This window comes from Syzygium oleosum, unplaced genomic scaffold (genome assembly GCF_021117445.2).
Source record: "Syzygium oleosum isolate NSW1041296 unplaced genomic scaffold, Sole_v2.1 Sole_v2.12, whole genome shotgun sequence".
In the NCBI taxonomy this organism is placed as follows: Eukaryota; Viridiplantae; Streptophyta; class Magnoliopsida; order Myrtales; family Myrtaceae; genus Syzygium; species Syzygium oleosum.
In genome coordinates, this window is record NW_026607496.1 from 488849 (window position 1) to 509888 (window position 21040).

General features: G+C 40.5%; 4 protein-coding genes across 6 annotated transcripts; 2 read left to right on the forward strand and 2 right to left on the reverse strand.

Annotated features, from left to right (window-relative positions):
- The first annotated feature begins 278 nt into the window (after positions 1-278).
- On the forward strand, positions 279-1048 carry LOC130139418 (uncharacterized). The gene has a single exon (XM_056316351.1). The coding sequence runs from the start codon at positions 545-547 to the stop codon at positions 896-898; it is 354 nt and encodes a 117-aa protein (XP_056172326.1). The 5' UTR covers positions 279-544; the 3' UTR covers positions 899-1048.
- A 1669-nt stretch (positions 1049-2717) lies between these two features.
- Positions 2718-3779, forward strand: LOC130139539 (uncharacterized). The gene is made up of 2 exons (XM_056316732.1): positions 2718-3199; positions 3391-3779. The coding sequence occupies exons 1-2, from the start codon at positions 2865-2867 to the stop codon at positions 3725-3727; spliced, it is 672 nt and encodes a 223-aa protein (XP_056172707.1). The 5' UTR covers positions 2718-2864; the 3' UTR covers positions 3728-3779.
- Positions 3780-5692: 1913 nt separating this feature from the next.
- On the reverse strand, positions 5693-8655 carry LOC130134381 (thioredoxin-like fold domain-containing protein MRL7L, chloroplastic). Of its 2 annotated transcripts, XM_056316729.1 has the most exons (7): positions 8233-8655; positions 7677-7834; positions 7053-7594; positions 6287-6368; positions 6059-6170; positions 5884-5974; positions 5693-5793 (listed from the first exon to the last, which is right to left on the reverse strand). In XM_056316729.1, exons 2-7 carry the CDS (start codon positions 7830-7832, stop codon positions 5757-5759), a joined length of 1020 nt encoding a protein of 339 aa, XP_056172704.1. In that variant the 5' UTR covers positions 7833-7834; positions 8233-8655; the 3' UTR covers positions 5693-5756. The 2 variants fall into 2 exon arrangements, with proteins under 2 accessions (XP_056172704.1, XP_056172705.1); XM_056316730.1 differs by having other exon boundaries at positions 5693-5974; positions 8233-8653.
- Positions 8656-10518: 1863 nt separating this feature from the next.
- Positions 10519-20328, reverse strand: LOC130139401 (poly(ADP-ribose) glycohydrolase 1-like). Of its 2 annotated transcripts, none has more exons than XM_056316265.1 (11): positions 19975-20328; positions 19638-19835; positions 19140-19243; positions 17475-17676; positions 17253-17357; positions 15627-15745; positions 14869-15012; positions 13468-13609; positions 13159-13347; positions 11182-11244; positions 10519-10814 (listed from the first exon to the last, which is right to left on the reverse strand). In XM_056316265.1, the coding sequence occupies exons 1-11, from the start codon at positions 20212-20214 to the stop codon at positions 10641-10643; spliced, it is 1680 nt and encodes a 559-aa protein (XP_056172240.1). In that variant the 5' UTR covers positions 20215-20328; the 3' UTR covers positions 10519-10640. The 2 variants fall into 2 exon arrangements, with proteins under 2 accessions (XP_056172240.1, XP_056172239.1); XM_056316264.1 differs by having other exon boundaries at positions 13159-13353; positions 19975-20327.
- Positions 20329-21040: the final 712 nt, after the last annotated feature.

The window sequence follows — 21040 nt, forward strand, 5'->3', positions numbered from 1 at the left end:
ATGATTTGACCGGATGAATATGCGCTGTGTCATCGATTTTAACATGCTCCTTTTCTTTAAATTATCATCGGCCCTTTCGTGGATGGAGGGCGAAAAGCTTACCCGGACCCGCGAAAAATTATTAAATGATTTAAATCTCCGGTAGAAGTAATCTGGTTTTCAGCCTTTAGGATGACGGAACTGACAGGGGTGTGATTGAAAGTTGAAGCCTTGAAGTCTAATATATTAGTTAAGAACAAGGAAGACGAAAGGAAGGCCTGTGGTTTTTGGTGGTGGGGCTCTCCTGGCTTCAAGTCAAGAAAATCAAAACAATTGCCGTGTTAGGCTTGTCATAACCCTCGCAGTTTCGCAGTCTATTTATAGATATCAAGGGAAAAGTACCAGGAGTCTCGTGGAATATTTCTTCTCCCATTTCCACCAACCCCAACATTGACAAAACTCTGCCTATTCCATCTGTTCTTCTCTGTTTTCTTCTTCCTTTCCCAGCAACAGCAGCCAGAAATACCCAGAAAAAGGAAGTTAAGAGGGGGGCTGAATTTAGCAAATGGACGGTCTGATTCCAATGATGTACAGGGCAATAAAGAGGAAACGAGTTCGGAGCCGGTACGAGTGCTTGTCGGCCGGTGATGCTCAGGCGTTCAATGCTGCCGACTTCTACATGAATGGTCAGGTTCAGGCTCAGCCCCATTTGTATTTGGGGCCTGCCAGTGACAAGGCGATTCATAATCGGAGCCATCATCGCCGTTACGGCTCGACCGGAGATTATCCATTCGGGCTCACGCCCGGCGGCGACGAGGACGACATGAACGTGCTGAAGGGCGTTGCTGGTCCACATTCGAAGCAGGTGGTGAGGTTCAGACGAAGCCACAGCGTGCTCTCCTGTTTTACCGGTGCCTAGGTAGCTTTTGTTATGAATTTCTCAGTCTCTTGCTCCTCCCTTTTTTGTGGTTTGGTTTAGTTATGTGGTGAAGGTGCTAGCAAACATGAAGTCCCTGTTCAAGTCTGTAAATTTGGGTGCTCCTGAGACAGGGCAAGTCTTTTTTCTTTCTGGTTTCTTTTCCCCTTTTTTTGTTGGCCCTTCATGTATGACAAAGTTGATAAAGGAGAGGAACACCGTGGTGTTTCTCTTCGGGACGGCTTCAAGCAGAAGCTGCAGAATTTGGAAGCAAATGAGGTGAAATCTCATAAGCAATACAAAAGCTTCATTTTAATTGATGATGCAGAGAAGGTGGTCCTGATAATGTCGAATCCATTCAAGTCGATTGTGGTAATTTCTCCATGTGGTAGCAATTTTCTCAAAAGGTGTTAGTAATCTATTGCTAGTAACTTTTCGAGCAGATTAAGCGTGGTCATATGACCTTGGGGGAAGAAACCCTTTGAGCTATTTGTAAGTTCCTCGACCTTCGATTGTAACAACTCAAGATTAGATCGGTTCTAGACGAGGTCGACTTGGCTCGCAGTAGCTTAGGCATTCTGGTTTGAATCTCATCATGCTCTTGCCTTCTGGGTTTTGCCAGTTCAATTTGATGGCTTAAACTTCAAAATGCCTGAAGTTGTATAGAGATTCAGGGTTTCCCAGTTGGTAGGAGTTGTCCCCATCAGTATCCATAGGCTGGGCCTTGTTTTCCCCAACCAGTAACAAAGCATCAAAGAAAGGAGTAATCTTTCTTCTGCTCATATCTCTTGCTCATGCACTTTTGTAAGTTGTGATTGTGAATCATTTGAAACTTCAACATTTTCTTTGACTGGACAATTCATTCTAAATTAGTTCCTCTAAGAAAGAATCAGAAAAGGCAAGGTTTACCTGACGAGCCTTGTAAATTCCTACGATCTATGGCCGCGTTTGACCATTCCAACGTCGACGATCCAGGCACGTTCTAATGGCACATTGTAATAGGGGAAATGAATACTTGCTTGGGCCCGGGTCCAATCAAGAAATTCCAAGACGTAACAAAACAGAATAAACATCCTATGTTCGAGACATATTCCGCATTTAATTTCTCTTCATATTACGATTTCGAGAACAACATTGTGCGAACAAAGATGCAAAAGGAGACAAGAATGGATCTCGCATCAAGTAATTTGAGCATCAAATCGACTCATAAGTGAAGTAATCACAAAAAGTTGCCGTACCCAAATATAGATTCCAACATCTTATAGGACAAGCCAACCCGCCCAATCAACTGTCCAAGAATCTTGAAGTTACATTTACACCTCATTTCATACGCACCTAAATCATATGCAAACAGATTATTTTGTTTATAAATGCTATGCATGCAAAAAGAGTTGGCAAGAGTAAAAGAATGACCTTACTCGCACGCGACATAATTTCATTTTCTTAGCAAAAGTAGAGAAAAAAAGAAATATACGTTTTTCCTCCTATTCTAATTCTTTTTTTAGAGCAACAAAAGATATATATATATATATATATATATATATATATATATATATATATATATATATATATATATATATATATATATATATATATATATAAAAGCATTAGGAGCCAACAGGGTCACCGATCATATAAGTGAGATTCAAGGAACAAGTTTAAGATTATAACCACTAAAATTTCAAGAGAACATTTGGTGTATTTATAACCCAAGATTAAACATGGGGGATGAATTGAGCCTCACGTTCTGTAGCGAAAACCAGATACAGCTGAAAAATTCGTAATTATCAATGCCCAACAATAAAAAAATATTCACATGGAACAAAGTCCAACTTTATTTTGTCCCAATCGATCAAACACGATGGGGGAAAAGAACGAAATCGATTAGTTCAAGAACATAAGAAGTGTATATAATCTGGCAAACTCTATTCGAAAAGAACGACCAGCCAAAGAAAACAATCCAACCATCATGGACAGACACTTCTTTCTGTTCTCTTTATACCTGCTTGCTATGGTGATCTGCGGCTCAGCCGCTGACGGTGCTGGAGATATACTGCTGAAGAGCGAGCTTCTGTGCAGGCAATGCTCCAAATGCGACACGTCGACATGCCCACTGAGTGAAGCCTACCCCCACATGACCGCTTGGGACGACACTCTCATCGCCGGTGCTTTGCAATCCGATTATGTCGCCGCCGACGACAGAGGAGTTTATTCTGTCCCGAATGTTAAGGGTGGCGAGTCTGCCAAATACAATGCGTACTTTGGTTGGCAATCTACTTCTGGTTCGGCTTCTGGTTATCACAGGTAATGAAACAAACATAGCCAGAAGAAAAGGGACATCTGCAGGCGAATTTCTATTAGATTCAATATTAGAGGCGTTAATGTGTATTGCACTTATTTACACTCAATTACTCAATTATTAAGGTTGAACTAAACAAGGAAGTGGTTTGTGTTGTTTCGATTTCCAACAAACTTCCTACTCCAATGCCACACAGATTCAGCAACTACATGGACAAGTGCTCCGGAGGACAGAGTTACCTCACTGGGGACAAGCACGGGAAAGTGGGCCTGCGGTCATTGACTTCGCTAGAAAACATTGCCGATGCGGACTGGAAATCTATTAACCCACCGAAGAAGTACAACCACCGGGAATTTCGATTTTGGGTTTCCGGCAGTACTGGCAAATGCCTCACTGTTTTCAGCGGGAACAGTGAGAAACGAATAGTTGGAGTATCAGACTGCAAGTTTGATGGTTCCAATCCTTTCCAGCTCTTTGCCTTCCGGTTCCATTACCACAAGACCTTCTGCTGCTGTGGCCTTCACAATGAATAAATCGCCTAGGAATTAGTCCAAAACCACAGTGCAGTTTAAGCACAACAGTAGTCATAAGGGCCACATTATGTCAGCCAATATTTTCATCTGATTATGGACAATAATATGATGCAATGTAATTGTGCGTCAAGGCAACTCTCGATGTGTCCTATCACTCTTAAATAATGACTCCGACATCCATGAGTAGCTGTTGGAAGGGTGGAATTTCTTCAGGCATATGACCAGTGCTATGAAATGATGCTCGTGTACTTCAATTCCATTTATAGAATGATGACTACTTGTCATTACTCGAAATGCATGTATCTCCTTGTTTCCCTCCACAGAAACTTCTATTGACAGTGAATCTAAAGAACAGCAGTCTTACGACCTCCCCTAAGCTCTCCCAATAACACAATGTAGACCCACGACACAAGCAGCACAAATGAAAAGAGCTCATGCTATTCAAAGCATATAAATTCCGATGCACATTTAAAAATGAAGAATGGGAGTGATCAAGATGGAACAGTCTACTCAATGGTTTCATTGCTCTTCTTGACCACTTCACAACTTCACAAATTTGCAGTCAAATCAAACGAGCCTGTCATCACAACTATATGGTATGACAGCCCTTCTGTTCTGTTTATTCCAAGTTTCTTCAAAATAAATCCAAGTTATCCATGTCAAAGTCACCAATATACTAGTCATTCTCTCTTTCTTACTCTTTCTTATGGTGATTGGCAGTGCTTGTCTCCCTCAGACAATTCCTTACTCTTCCTCCTCTTCTCCTTCATTTTCTTCCTGAAGCCCTTGTCCTAGTCATTCTAAAGGCTACTTTTTCTCTTCCCACTTCTTTTCCAGCTTGATCTTCCTCTTTACTTACATACCCAAGAATCAGAATCAGATTCGTTACACTTATCCTTCCTCTTGATGATTTCTACTAATCCTCACATTTTCCCAGATCCTTCTGCAATTATTTACTCATTCCTAAATCAAAATAATTGAATGGAGCCCCGCTCATTTCTTCATGTTAGGCTGAGGTGGAGGGTTCAAGCCCCTCCTTTTCACCCTCACTATCGGCTGTATTATTCTGATTATCCTTACTATCTCTTCCTTTCCTTGATCCAGCCAAGGCACATTTCTAAATATGTGGTCTTAAGTCTTAATCACAACCCGACATTTTTCTTAATAGCCATCCTTAACTACAGAAACATCTAAATTAACCAGTCAGATATCCAACATCATCAAACTTCTTGCATGGATCCCGTGGCCGATTAGGTTCTTACTAACATAAGTAAGAGCCAATTCACCATGGAAACTTGCATGTGTTCTCGGCTTTATGATCGGAAAAAAGATTTTTCCTTACCAAGGCAATCAAAACAATTGTTATTGGGAGCAGAGGGCATGCAAACCCTACCTGTTATATAGCTACTATCTTCAAAGAGGAAGATTCTAATTGTACTAGTGAAATAAAAAAAAATCCACTGACATTCTCTAAAGTCTCATCCACCAATTCAGCCTAGATCAAGTAAAGATATGTATGAAAATCCAGAAATCACGTTGAAGGCTCAAACAGTTCATGGTGAAGGAAAACAAGTCACCTGCAACCAAAACTACCTAAATAACCACCAAAACTAGCTACGATAAACAAGATAAGCAGATCAATATAATTTAGAAAATAAACAGCGCATTCACATCAGTGACAGAACTGTTCCTGATACTTTCAACTGTCTGTGGATGCATTACCTGGTTTTGGATAAATGGAAGGAGTGCCAGTATATAGTTGGGAAGAATGAGTGCTATTAGATATTTTTGAGTCTCATATGATCAAAGGTTCCCTTTATGAATTTGGGCCTGCTGCAAAGCAAGAATTTGAATTCTAAAGGTGAAGAGGTAAACACATAAAATGCATTCAGACCAACCCATCCGTGTTCACCAATTTAAATTGTATTCCAAAATTAGTTTTAGTTAGAAACCCAGAACAGGGAATTATGTAATACTTGCTTTCCATCGAAACTGTTCATAAGTAAACCAACAGTAACAGTCGAGTGTGCTACATCAAAATTGTCAGCCTTCTGCAATGACGTGCACTGCAAGAAAAGCTAAGAGTAATAAGAATTACTAAGCTGGACTATGGATGTACTATACAATATATTCAAACAGATGGAATTGTTTCCTGGCTATCTTCACTGCTATTCAAACAAGGTGGCTTGGCTGCTCCATAGTAGAAGAACGCCATAATCTTTGAAAACTCATCTGCAGTTCGAATAGCTGGGTTGACAAGCCAAACAAGGGTCATAACCAGATTTATGTTGCAAGAAACCTTTCAAAAAAATTTGTATGAGCAGAAAGTACCCTTTTCACGATATAAAATCTTGCCAGCTTTAGTGAAGATAATCTCTGGAAAGATGGAAACTTGCAGAGCAGATACCAACTCAGGCTCCTTAATAGCGTCAACTGCAACACACTTTTTAACAAGACAGTAATAACAAGTCAGAAGCCTTTTTTTTTTTTTTTTGGTTGAAATGTCAGAAGCCATTAAAAAGGTGACAGATGATGGGAATTAGGCATAATGCTCCTTACTCTTGGTGAAGGTAGTCTGCAGTTCCAAATTATGTGCACGGCTTTCTCCAATTCATCCCTGATCTTTTCATTCTCTTTTGGCCTAAAAATAATTTCAAAGATCCAATAAGAAGCTTTCTTTCAGCAATGGTACAGTCGTAAACCATATAATCCAGGGTAAACAACCAAGATCTACACATTATCTACCTCCAAGAGCTTCAGCCATTTCAATGACATAAAGTAGCCAAACAAACATATTAAAAGAAAGTAATTTGCCACTTTTCTTTTCTAAACTTATCTAGGAAACAATCAAAAGATGTACATTTACATTTTGCCTTCCGATAATTCAAATGATCACTAGACACAACAGAAACCCAACCAATCACAGCACTGGTAAAAGTGAGTTCAAGATACTAGCATTTTCATGTTTTGCAAGCCAACATACTTAGCTAATGAATTCATAGCTTCCAAAAATGAGTCAGAAAATCATTTAACTGGAAGCAAATCAACTCAAGTGACTTCGTCGCGCAAGAACTACAAAAAGTGACAGACAAGAAACTGCAACTGTGCATGCTACTATCACCTTAAACTATGCTTCCAAAAGGGGAAAAATGTTAAAAAAGTGAGCATCGTGTACTCTCTCAAACAACAAAGAAAGAAAGTGGCAGTGATTTCCCATACGAAAAGACAAGTATGACACCTTTTAAATAGCTTGGAAGGCCTTACATGTATTGACTTGCAAGCAACAGAATTGTGGAAAGATGAACAATGAGAACCAAATACTGACCTCTTGTAGCGGTTATGTACAAGAACAATCAAAGGACTAATATCCTTGAAAACGGCTTCCTCCCATTCAGCAGTAGTGATATCTTTGATGGGGCGGATATAATTATCATCTTGCCACACAATTTCATTTTCGCTGTCATAATTTTCATCATCTTCCTTCCTAACGTTCTTTATGGTGATTTTGTTGAAGAATTGGTCCAAATTGAAACCCCGACCATCAGCATCATCAGGCCAATCAGGATCATCCTCCTCCACAACGAGGGGATAATCAGCCAGGAGCTTCTGCATCTTCCTCCTCCTCTCGTCAAGGTCTATCTCCTCCTCAACATCAGGATATTTATTGATCACTTCTCTAATTTTCCTTCTCCACTCTTGCCTCTCTTCAGAATCCATGAGGTGAGGGTCATTGTCCTTCGCCTCATCATCTTGCTCCTCGTACTCAGAATCACTACTATCATCATCTTGCTCTTTCTTTCCACCAACAAATTTGGGATTATGAGACGTTTTAGAAGCTCCAACGACAATGCTTTTCATATACGTACCCTAATTAGCACGGAAGATAAGAATGAGAGCCAATACGAAATTAAGCATTGAAAGAACTTAAGTGGACGCCAAAGAATCGCACCCGCTGATGTGCCTGCAGAATATTTGAGGAGACACTAAACCATCTCTCTGTATTCTTCAATGGAGTCTTGAAGCTAGAAAGTAAAGTAGAAATTGTTCTGCTGCCTTTCAGAGTGCAAAACGGAACTTGAAGAATACTTGCTTGTTGTAGTGCCATTTCTACAAAAAGCCAATACCAATCAAGTATGACTACAGTACCCGATATCGTCGTCTATCAACAACAAGTTTTGAGAAAATAACTAACAAAAGAATAAAAAAAGTTCATTGGCTCAACCACATCATATTATTATTGGCACACCCCAATTCCAAGCTGAGTACAGGGACCCAAACGGCGGTAACGTGAAGAACGGAGGCATACCCAGTGACCATTACAGCAGACGAGCCTTACAACATATAGATTATGAACTGGTTAGAGGTTTCAGAGCAGTGATATCCGCGAAAATACAACCCAGCAGCTATAGCCATCATTTCCACCAAAGGAAAAAAACAAAAAGAAAAACCATAGCCATCATGAAAAGTTAATGAAAATCGAGGAACCAACTGCTGAAATTTCTTACCCAGAGCTTGGGAATGGGCTCTGTCCCACAAGTCTGCGTTCAGCTTCTGCAAGTCCCTCTCTTTCTCTCTCTACTTCTCCCCTCTCTCTCTCTCTCTCTCTCTCTCTCTCTCTCTCTCTCTGTGCCTCTTCACCAAAGCTGAAGATGGGTAAAGTTAGCTAATCACCAGCGTGCGGCATACTCACAGTACAAATACACTAGTTGGGATTAGGAGGGTGCAGGGGAGCTGCTTTTCTACGAGAATGGCAAGTGGGCAATGGAATTTATGTACGTGCTCGAGGCGTGGAGAGAGCAAGAAGAAGAAGAAATGGAGACGCATACAAGAAGCTGCAGACAAGTGGGTAGCGGAGACTGACCTTCAACTCTGGCTGGTTTGGCTTGGAGCTGTGTGGAATCTGGTGGTGCATAACCTCGCCTGCTGAGAGAGGAGAACAGGGGATGGTCCGAACATGTAAAAATCTGTGCTTTTTCCGTATCTTCTTTTTTTTTTTCAAAATTGAAAATAGAAAACGAATTATATCTTTCAAGTTTTAGAAAATCGTGAAAATTTACATTTCATATGTCAATATTGATATTATGAATTTTAAGAGATTTTGGATATTGCATTGTGGAAGTTGTGAAATTTGCAATAAAGAATAAGTTGCAAACAAGATGAAAACCTCATATTTAAACCTTATAAAACTGTAAATTTTTTTGTTTTATCTTTTGCATGTCACAAGCATAGCGTAAAAAGTTCTTGTTTTTTAATTTATTTAAATTGGATAAAGTGTTGAAAATTTAAAGTGGGATTGACTTTGATCCACAGAAACTAGTTAGAAGGCAAAAACCTCCAATATCGTTGTTAATTCACGATGGGTGTTTTTTGAGACGTCCGATAAAAATAGATCGTTAATTCACGGCGAAAACATACTTCTTAATTCTTATACCTGTCGTCGCCCGTCGGGGATGCAAGGGAATCTTTCGCGACGGATAGACGACATTTGCAAAGAGCGTTCTTAGTTCCAAACGGCCAGATTAACGCAATCTCCATGCTCTCGCTCAAGAGTGAGTGGTACGATCTCTCACAGACAGTGTGTACTTGAGTATAGGAGCAACAGCAACTTTAACATTGGCTTGTCTCTCTGTTTTGTGTTTGCAACAACCGACCATGCATAGTGCGTCGATCTTGCGTTTTGTTCGTGATTTGCATAACATAAAGGGATGCTAAAAGTGAGTTTCGTGTAGTTTTGTATAAGATAGCTATGAAGTAAAAAAAAAAAAACAAAGGGAGTTACTGTTCGTCGTCTTGTAGAGGGCTCAGGCAAGAGCTCCGAGGGCCGTTGCAAGCACAGGCGAGGGCTCCGATGTCGACCGTCGGCAACCATCGACACTCGACCATCATTGTCACTCGACCTTCAGATTTTGCCTAACAGTTGCGAGTGAGGGCAACGTTGGAGAAGATGAACCAGGTGGAGACCCTCGGCAAGCAACCCTCAATGGAGATCCAAGTCACATGACCCTAGGCGAGTGCCACCGGAGTTGAGCGACACTGGACAATGGGCCGCTGAGGTCGCGCGACCTCAGGGCGATCCAGATCTGGCCCTTCGATGATTGGTGCGACCCAAGCTAGGGTTGCCAAGGATGCACAACGCCAGGTGAGGCAACACCGAGGCCACGCAACCTCAGCAATCACCGTCCAAAGTTGAAGAAGATAGACAACCATGGGTTGAAGAAGATGATGGGTCAACCCTTGACCCGTGCGACTTCGACAGTCGACCCTTGACCTATGCAATCTCAAACTAGGCGACCTCAACCTCGGCAACAAGGACCGCAACATCAGCAACCAGCAAGCATAGAGACCATATGTTGAAGAAGACGAGACGCTGGGATAAAGAAGATGAACAGTGTTTCTCAAGTGCAAGAGTGCAATGCAAAATTATCAGTAAGAGCAAACTAGAAGGGAAAATAAAAAAGTCATTAAACCCCACAATACCATTCTGAAAACTCTGAAAAGCCCATGGCTTAAGCTTTTAGTTTTCCCAATGCTAGCATTTTCACAAAGTGATCCAAAAAAGGTTTGCCAAACGACCTAACTTTTTTCGAAGAGGCTTTAGAGACACAAAGTCCCATGAAAAAGTTGAACCAAAATGATTGGCAGTAATGAAGATGAGATTAGCGAATTGAAGATAGTAGGCTACCCCCGATTATTAATGGTTTAAATGGGCATCAAAATAATTCATCGATTATGACCAGCACAACAACTCATGTTCCTACACAGTCGGTAAAGACCCTTCTACTCGAGGATGATTTGAAGTATAAAAAATTTCCCCTCGCTTAATCTCCGCAAATGCACACATGTTAGCAATGCAAAATGAAAAGTTCTAGGAATTCAATGCACAAAAACTTTCAAGTCTACGGATAAAAGAAAATTAGGTAGCATCAAGTGCATTAAATGTCATGGCATCATCAGCTGTCACAGACGGAAGCAACCAAGCGAAGAAACCGAGCTTAGTTTCTTGCTTGAATCTTTGCGACGAGTACTCCACCATCATATTCCAAAGGTCTCCCACTGTCCATCCGTGCAACAATATCCATCGACTCACCTGCTCGTCATCATAAAAAAGACAGCCGATCTCCTTTAACATTGGATTCACAAATTCAAGCAGTCAAAGAAAAATAATTAACAACCATAATTTAAGGCAACAGACTAGGTAAAGTATGAATAACACCATCCCGTTTGATATTATACACCTGCTAAAAAATACAGCCGAAAAGCAAACAAGGGGATAATCTTAAAAAAAGCTTGGAAACTGAACTTTACTTGTAGAAAATAACTGGTGTCAATACTATAAATCTGTACGCACTTTAAAGTCAATAGACTCTTAGTGTAAGAAGAATGCAACAGAAATTGGAAAAATCTTACTAAAACTACCGTCATTGAACTGAACCATGCGAAATAACAAAAAGTACCTGACGTAGGTTCTGCAATGCCTCCACACCGAATGTATAATATGAAATGAAGGGTCTCAATGCCTGAAAATTGTACAGATAGACATGAATCTAATGAAAGAAAAATGTCAAAACATCTGTTCTTAAAAGAGACATCGATGCCCTATGCATTCCATCAACTGATGGAATCCGTTGAAAATTTGGCAAAGTAAGAGCAAACTATTATGGCCAAGCAAAAGAAAAGAATAGGACAACGTTTAAGTCAACAAAGATGAAATCCTCATATTGCGAAATCTTTGTTTTAAGATAACTGAAGAACCTAGTTCTACATGATCAATGCCAATGCAAGAGGCTCAGTTGCTAACATATATTACCTCGCACTGCCTACCTCCTATTGTCAAAACTTCAGCTAGGTTGTCCAATGTATAGTTTTTCATTTTCCAGCAAAAGATAACAACAGACAAACCATAAGGAAAATCCAAAAGAGCTATTTATGGAATACTAAAATGGCTGATTTTAATTTTCCCCTGCCAAGTTTTCCCCAAACGATTTCTTCAGCTAAACAAGAGAATTCGATACGAAGAACATTCAGCTAAATCATCCTACTCTTACCTTATACTTTCCTCTTGGTTATCTAGTTTTCAGGCCTCTGACCCAATCCTTAATACACAGTTGACCAATTTCTACAGAAAAATATCTCTCTGAACTGGCAACTCTAGTTTCTTCAGATAAATCCACGTCATCCCCTTAAATACTGTACTGGGTTCATCTGTTCAATCACTTCCAACTCATTAAAAAACCTCACATAGTGAAATGATTTAATTAACCAGAAAAGCAGGGTTCAACAATGGGCAAATAAAATCTGACCAATTTATCAATGAAAACCCTTAAGCTTCAATTATCACAGACGATAGTTTGACAAGTGTCCATACTCCATCTTCTTCGTGTTTTTTGCAACATTCTAATGCCTTGTTTTAAACTTAATTATGACATATACTGACTGTACTAAAGCTGGAAATTGACCTAGTCTGACCACCATAGTAAGAAAAAAGGCTGCCAGAAACCACCTTCACATGTCTTCTTATTAATTGACTCCTTCATCTACACATTGACAACCACAATAACATAGCGTCAAAACCTTCATTTATTTTACACGGCAAAAGTCCAGAAGCCAATGGCAATGTCTATGATGGGCCAATTCACAAGTTTAAGTCCTCTCTGCAGACCATAGCAGCTGAATAGATTTGATAGTCATCACCAACATTTGGTCTGGCTTGGTTCAGATTATTCATTGAACTAGGTTAGCTCATTTTAAAGTTCGTGAGCATAGGCGGGCTTGGATGATGGATTTCCTTCCTGGTCCATCCACCTCGAGTATTCTCATGTAATCTTTCTAGCTTTTTAAGGTACTTCCATTAATTGAATGGGTCCAAAAAAGATAGAGGGGATGGTATGGCCAAATAACGAAACCTTAGAATTGGCCGGATCAGCCATGATTGCCCAACCGCTCTAAAAATCTGGTTCACAAAGAAAATAAAGCTTTCTCCTCTTTAGGCTATTGACCGTAAGCTTGTCTCTTCTTTTCTTTTCATATACATCAAAAAGACCGATATATAAGTGTGGGCCACCTATAATGAAGTATTTTTGCCACTAACTATTTTGGCACTATTTAAACTAATCCCATGTTTCAATGTTGTATCTCATACCACATCCTTTTTTTCTGAAAAGTTGTTCCTGTTTGGTTATGATCAAACATTTCTACTCACAAACAAACTTCTTGTCCTGTACCTGCATTCTCGAAACTTCAAGCATCCTCATGCTATCGTTGGAAAACTTCAAACTGATCATTCAACTATACTTGTTATCGTAGTTAAGATGTTATGTACTGATGTATGTGTTGACATCAGATAAACCTGCTCACTCATATTTAGCGTTGCCACATCAAAGAAAATGATTGTCAATTGTAAGATATTGCTAAAGTTAAAAGGATAACATCACCTGAGAAGCAGCAAGCCACTGAATCATGCTCTTCAGCTCAGGATCACCTCCAAAGGCTCCACAACCCCAGTTCCCTGTCACAACTCCAATATTGTCTTCATCGTCGGGTATATGAGTTAAAGCCTCGGCATTTGGGACCTCTTTGTCCCCTGCTCCACCTTCAGTTCTTGCAAATGTTGCAGGATCTTTCTGGAGCTATCCAAAAATTGACAACATCCTCAGATAAGTAGAACTGGATTTACATATATATAAAGGCAATGACTTAACAAAAGAAGAAATTGATACTGCAAAATGTGAAAAATCCCTGACCAAAGCATCATCCCCAGATACATGATTTGAGACTTGGACTTGGCCATCAACCAATCCAGCTAAACAATTTTCCTGGAAGACCCTCTCATACAACTGATACTTGGAGTCATCAGAGAAGCCACAAAATGCCTTATTAATCTCCCTGTGATTGCAACAAGCAAGTCTCACAGTTTTAAAAACATAAATATACATATAGGTTTCGATTTAAATATGCATAAAATGGTAACTTCACTAAGATAGATTGGATACGAAAATTTTCAACTAGGATTCACCATAACAGCCATCGAATCTCATTATAACCAGCATGATACTGTAGATGTTCTAGTCAAAATAAATGACTATTATTGTGTATAAATAGGAGAACTTTCCATCCAAGACCTAGAAAGAAATAAGTCTTCGATTGATTTTAGATGTTGCTCAAGTTTTCCATAAGAAAAATTAGCAGCATTAGAGAAACCATTTCTTTCCATGATCAGTAGCTAGAAAGATAATATCCCATCTATCATCGGGTGAATCCACATATTCATATCTTTCTCACAACTTTACTTCCTTTCCAACCAACCAAGGAACCGATGAAAAAGATTACTCTAAAAAATTCCAAGACAATTGATTCTTGTTTGGACAAAAATGGCTTGAAATGAAATTTGTCTTCGGCTCTGCTATAGCACAAGGATCTGAGAACCTTGTTCAATTTGGATATTGTTTAATACTCTCCTTAGTCTCACTTGTCTTATAGTTGATCGTGTTAAAAGTTATCCTTTGTAGCTACAATCTCATTCTAACATCCTATTAAACTTGGATAATCTAATTCTTTGTTTCTTATAATGAAATTTTATTTGACAAGTGAAAGGAAAAGGTTGAAGGAAGAGATGTCTCCAACTACATAACTGAACAATCTAATAAGACGTCATGTTCACATTGATATGTTATCAACTCTCATTTGACCAGACTTACCTTGTAGACTGTGAGCCCTAGAGTCTACTCAACAACAGAACCAAATGATAGATTAAACATCCTGGACACAATTGCATAGACAATTCAAAGGGCACTTCCAATTGCTTTGATCAAAAGTCACTCTTCATATTAACTTGACTTTGCATTTTTAAATGCCTTATTCGATAAGAAAATCCATCCCAAAGATGCCCTGGAGTGGTTCCCGCGAGTCATACTGTATTTAAGATTAAGCCAGCCCGAAAAATGGTAGAATAGAACCTTCACTCTAACCTTTATTTCTTGAATCGGTGTATTACTCGTAAGTTCCAGCAAAGAGGGCAGTTAATGACTTAGCAACTAAAATAAGCGGATTCCCATTTGAGATGGCTTCATCCTTCTTTCTTGTCCAATTCACACATGTAAGATTTGACCACGACTGGAAATCAGGGGGAAAAAAACTCCACATACCTCAGAAGGAGTTGTAATTTATACTGTTTAATCCCTGGCCTACATAATGCATCTATTGCAACAATTCTCGTTCTATGCCTTCCCATGCAATCAGTGTCCCTTTTGTCAATATAGTCACTAGAAAATTTGAATGAAGAAGCATACCTGCACCCCTTCAAGTTCAAAAACAATTCAGAAGCCATCATAAAGTGAACTCAATTCAGACAAGCTTAAAAGATGTCTACCAACCAGCTGAATAATCAAAATAACTTCTAATAAAGAATAAGCATGTCTAAGATGATCACTCTTAAAGCTCAAATTCAAATCAATCACAGAATTATGCATAAACCTTCTACATTAGAAACGTTCTTTCTTCAAAGCCTATAACAACTGTTTAAAGTTTTCCCATTGAACACTGTCAATTGAGCGAAAAGGAAGCAGGCAAAGAAGTAGATATTACTAAGCATTCCATATCACTGAATCTGATGTAATTTTAAAAATTTATATTTTCATTTTTAAGACAGGGAACCAATAGTGCTACAGAAATGAAAGCAGCTCATCTTTAAGGGCCTGCAACACTTTTTTATGTCATAATATTCAGAAATTGAAACAGGAAAAAACAGCGGTTCATGTGGACATACATGATTCCAGTACGAGCCATAGTTCAGTCCATAGATATTGCACGATTCAAAATTCTCGCGGTGACATCGACCATTTTGAAAAGCATCACAACTAATACGCATCACTTCGAGTTTACCAAGGCAAATGTTCATACTTACCCAGTATAATTTGAAAACCTTTCAGTACCAACAATTACTATGGCTTCATTGTCTGCCAAGGCTGGCAAGAAAAGCATGCCAACAATCAATTCAGGATTGATCATGAAGAGTATCTCTTCCTGCATGTTATATGAGCAGCATATCATGTTTGACCATGAAAAAGAAAACCATTAAAGGCAATCAAATAAGACAACGAAAACATAGGTACTTCCTTGCACATGATATGTTTAAGACTCATTGTGAACTCCATTATCACATCCATCTTCCACCCATCCGGGAAAAAGAAAATTCATTATCCAGAAAGTACTTGTTTGCCCTTTTAGTCTCTAAAGAAACAAGGCCTAAAGGTCGACAACAAAGGAGATGGCAGAATCTGGAAACCTCAAGTATGTCATTGCCAAACAACACAAAATGTGACTCTATTGCCCTTCCCTGAACTTATCTTTATAGGGATTGTTGGGAAATATTGTGAATATTAAGGGTAGAATAGTAATCTAGTTTGTGAGTAGGGTTAAGCAGTGAGGTTGGATTTCTTGGAGCAAAGCCAGTTGATACCCCTATGGATCCCAATGTAAAACTTGACGCAGAACATGGAGAATTATTACATGATTCACCGAAGTATCAGAGATTAGTTGGTAAGTTAAATTATCTTACCATCACAAGACCTGATATATCCTTCGCAGTTAGTGTAGTAAGCCAATTCATGAGTTCTCCGTGTACTACTCATTGGGATGCTGTGCTTCGAATTGTCAAATATTTGAAGGGAGCACCAGGCAAAGGACTACAGTTTAAGAATTATGGTCATCTAAACACTGCAGGCTTCTCTGATGCCGACTGGGATGGATGTCCTATGGATAGGAGATCTACTTTAGGCTATTGTGTGTTTCTGGGAGACAATTTAGTTGCGTGGAAAAGCAAGAAACAGCATGTTGTTTCCCGATCAAGTGCTGAAGCTGAATATCGAGCTATGGCACATGTGACAAGTGAAGTAGTATGGTTAAGGATGTTACTATCAGAGATTGGAATGTCACCGTCAACTCCATCAGTGCTGTATTGTGATAATCAATCCGCTATTCATATTGCATCTAATCCCGTCTTCCATGAGCGGACTAAGCACATTGAGGTTGATTGTCATTTTGTGTGAGAAAAAGTTCAAAAAGGCGAGATTATTCTTCAGCACACAAAGACGGAAGATCAACTAGCAGACATTTTTACTAAATCTCTACGGGGGAATAGAGTGAGCTTCTTATGTAACAAGTTGGGATTATTTGATATCTACATCCCAACTTGAGGGGGAGTGTTGGGAAATATTGTGAATATTAAGGGTAGAATAGTAATCTAGTTTGTGAGTAGGGTTAAGCACGTATATATATTTGTAACCCTATAATCACAATTTAAGAATAATAAGTAATTCTATTCTCTCTTTTCAGGGATAGACAATAATAAAGCTGCATGAGATAGACGAAATAGAGTGTATGAGAATGACCTGATAAACCACCTAATAAACATCTGTGATCTATGGTTAAGTACAGCCATGAACATCCCAAGGATCTATTAATGCACTGCCTAACACAAATTAACCTCTTTGATTCGTACAATTAGGTCCACACATTTAGGAAATTATACCTGAACACAGCCCCTATTAAGAGCACCACCACCAATATATTTGTTTGCAAAATCAACTTGAAGAGCTTCACCAGAATGGTCTTCCATAAGGCCAGAATCGTGTACCTAAAATTTACACAGAGACCTCTGAGAAGTAATAGAAGGCAAAACTACATACTACAAACAAAATCGGTTCAAGTAAAATATCAACTAGCTATTTCACTTATTCGTTTCAACAGTTACCTCGAGGTGGCAGAGAGGAAAGGCAGACTTACTCCAGAAATCCACCTTCCCATAAGGCACAAAAGAATTACCCTCCAGTGGAAGAACTTTTCTCTCAAATGAGACGACCCCCACAGGAATAGTTGAACTTATACGATGAAAATAGCGTGTGATACATTTCATCTTGCTTTCTTGCTTTTCATCATAACTCTCATACAGATTCCTGAAAATGATGCCAATGTATTTCCCAAAATTAAACAACAAAAACAATTTATCGATAAAAAAAAGTTGAGAGGTACAATGGCACAAAGATCACATGCTCCTCCATTCTAATCCTATCAACTAATAGTAGCCTTTCTAACTGCCCCCGAAATTGTCTTCAAAAGTTTTAAGTGTAATGACAAGAATCACTTAGATGGCTGGGGCAATCATCTCTTAAAAGGAAAAAGTGATAAGCATATGGTTAAGAAGCAAGAGACCACTATATTTTGCTGTTCAGACAAACTAAAGAGATAGCACTATTGAAGCAAACCATGGGTATCTCCAAGAATATCAGGTAATGATTGGAAACTGGACAGTAAGAGATAGGACATATTATAGGTTGTAACAATAAATACTCTGCAGGTGAAATGTCACTGTTGGTCTCTGTACTTTAGTTCAAAAATTAAAACCGTCGCTCTACTTTTGTTGTGTGATCAAAACCGTCAAAAAGTGTCACAAGTCATTCCACATCGGTCCACTAATGGAATTTGCTAACACGGTGTAAACGCCATTAGAAATTCGCTGACATGGCTTAATGCTGTTAGATATTATTGACATGGATCTCTCTCTCTCTCTCTCTCTCAAGTGGCCGTGAACCCAAGCTTGAAGAAGATCCAGTCACCATGACTGAACTCGGTGAAGCTCGAGTCGACATGGCCGGAAGCTCGAAGAAGCTCAGGCCGCCGTGGCTGCAAGCTCAACGAAGCTCGAGGGGTCATGGTCGAGCTGGACAAAGCGAGGTAGGCTAAGCTTGAACAGTCATGGCTGAGTGCAACAAAGCTCGAGGGGCAATGGCTGTGAGCTCAAAGAAACTCTAGCCACTACAGCTGGGAGCTCCAAATCTCTCTCTCTCTCTCTCTCGCTTTATTTTTTAACATTTATGTTGGCTGATGTGGCAATACCACATGAAAAACTTTTGCAAATCATAATAGTACATGTGTACTCCGATGTCCACCTCAGCAATCCGGTTGTCCACGTTAGCAAAAATCAACTGACAAAAGAAAAGTATAACGGAAGGACTGACGGTGGCACATTTTAAAGGGATGATTTTGAATTTTGGGCAAGAGTACAAGGACTACTAGTGCCACTTCACCTACCGTGAGCATTCTTAAAGTATTGTGAAGCAATAAGAAGAATTCACATGGTTGAGGAGTCATTGCTGAACTAACGATATTATTTACTACAACAATCTCTTTAACATTATCCATACAGTATGAGAAAAATGCACCAAGATTTCCACGCACGACTAATTATTTGAAATTAGTTAGCAGAGAGAACCAAAGAGATTCACAGCTTACTCAAATCTAAGTCCAGTCATTACAGCTAAACTGCATACACTTCACAATAACAATCATAACAAAATGTTAAAGTACAGACCAAACAAGGTTATTCCATGTAAACACAAATAACTAGAAGGTTACATACGCAAACAAGTTATCGAAGTTGATCATGGGAAGATGTTTAGAACCTCTCTCAGTGACTGGGAACAGGGAAAAGAAAGAGCAAGCCAGAAGAGCAGCAATCAATTCCTGAAAAATATGACATACATGGACGATTAGGCATGAATCCGACACCTTCATTCATCCCAAAGTACCCTGATTCAACCAGAAGTTTCCTTGCTTAATTCTAAACCCTTTTCACCTTAATTATATGCGATGCATAAGTAAATCAATTCTGCATCTAGAAAAAGCAGCCAATGTAAATAATTCAGTCTGTTCAACGGATGTAAACCGTTTTCGAACACCAACAATTGCAACCGAACCAGATTTTATTTCAAACCAATCACACTACCAGGAGCATCTCTAATCATTATAACATAAAACACTTCTCGCCTTCGAGAAGTTAAGCTTTTATTGACATGCATGGCATATTTAGTCAAGATAAGTCAAAGGGACTAACGGAGAGATAAATCCCGAATCATACCCGGCTCAGGATAACCATCCCTGCTTGTTGCTGGTCTAATATGCGAAGACCGGTTTTGACCCGACGTTTCCTCGAATGAGAATAGCCGTAAGCATGTTTCCAGTGATCTTCCAACAGCTTAGGCAACCGCAGCAACAGATTAGCCAGAAACGGGATTACCTCCTTGAACCACTCCTCTGCATCCTCGCGAGACATCAGCTGCAGAAGAAATTTCAAACTCAAATGCCACACGACGACCTCAATCACACACGCGCACGCACGCACATACATATGAACGAATAGAACCGCAATCAAGAAGCGAAAAAGCAGACGAAACTGATGATTAAATCCGAAGCACCTCGTCGAAGAAGAGGGCGTAGCCTTCGGGAGCAAAGGGAGCGAGGAAGGGCTCGGAGGCGCATCGCATGTGAGAGACGGCCATGGCGAGCACCTTGCCGGACTCCACCCGGCTGTGCTCAGGGCCCCTGGACATGGCCTCCAGGGCCTCCACCGTCGCCGACGACCAAGAGAGCTTCGACGACCTCAGCTCCAACGGGAGGTACGGCAGCATCGACGCCGCATCTTCCGTTTCCTCCATCGGAAATCTCCCTCTCTCTCGACGGCGATGACCGGCGACGAAGATGGAGAAGTGGCGGCGAATTTCGCTCTGTTATGTCAACGATTCCGAACTGCTGATCGTGCCGAAGGGAGAGCACGGTGAGAGTCAAGTCAACTAGAAGGAAATTGAAGAGACCGTTATTTTTTTTCTTTTGGGTTAATACACAAAAAATCCTAAACTGGTGCACTCGTAACACATTTACCCTAAACTATTTTTTTGACCACAAAAAACCCCAAACTAGTAAACACGTGATAATTTTATCTCGAACTAATTTTTTAATATTATTTTTTACTTTTTTAAATTTTATTTTATTTTATTTTTTTTCTTCATCTTCAACCTCTGGCCGGACCGACGACCGGCCAGAGGCGGATGCTGGCAAGGTTGGCCCCGCCGGCCATTGGCGAGGCTTGACCTTGCCGGCGTGGGCGAGGGCTGTCCTTGTCCGACGCCGGTGAGGGCAGCCCTTGCCCAACGCAGGCGAGGGTCACCCTCGCCAGATCCGGCGAGGGCAACCCTTGCCCAATGCCGGCGAGGGCGACCCTCGCCTGCGTCGGGCGAGGGCTACCCTCACTGGCGTCGGGCTACCCACGGCATTGGCGTCGGGCGAGGGCGACCCTCGCCCAGGACTCGGGCGAGGGTTGCCACTCGCCCGCCCAAGCTGGGCGTCCTCGTCGGACGCCGCGTGAGGCAACCTTCGCCCGACAGCGGGCGAGGGTCGCCCTCGTTGGATCCGGCGAGGGCGACCCTCGCTGCGTCGGGCGAGGGCCCTCGCCGGACCCGGGCGAGGCGGCCTCGCCGCGTCGAG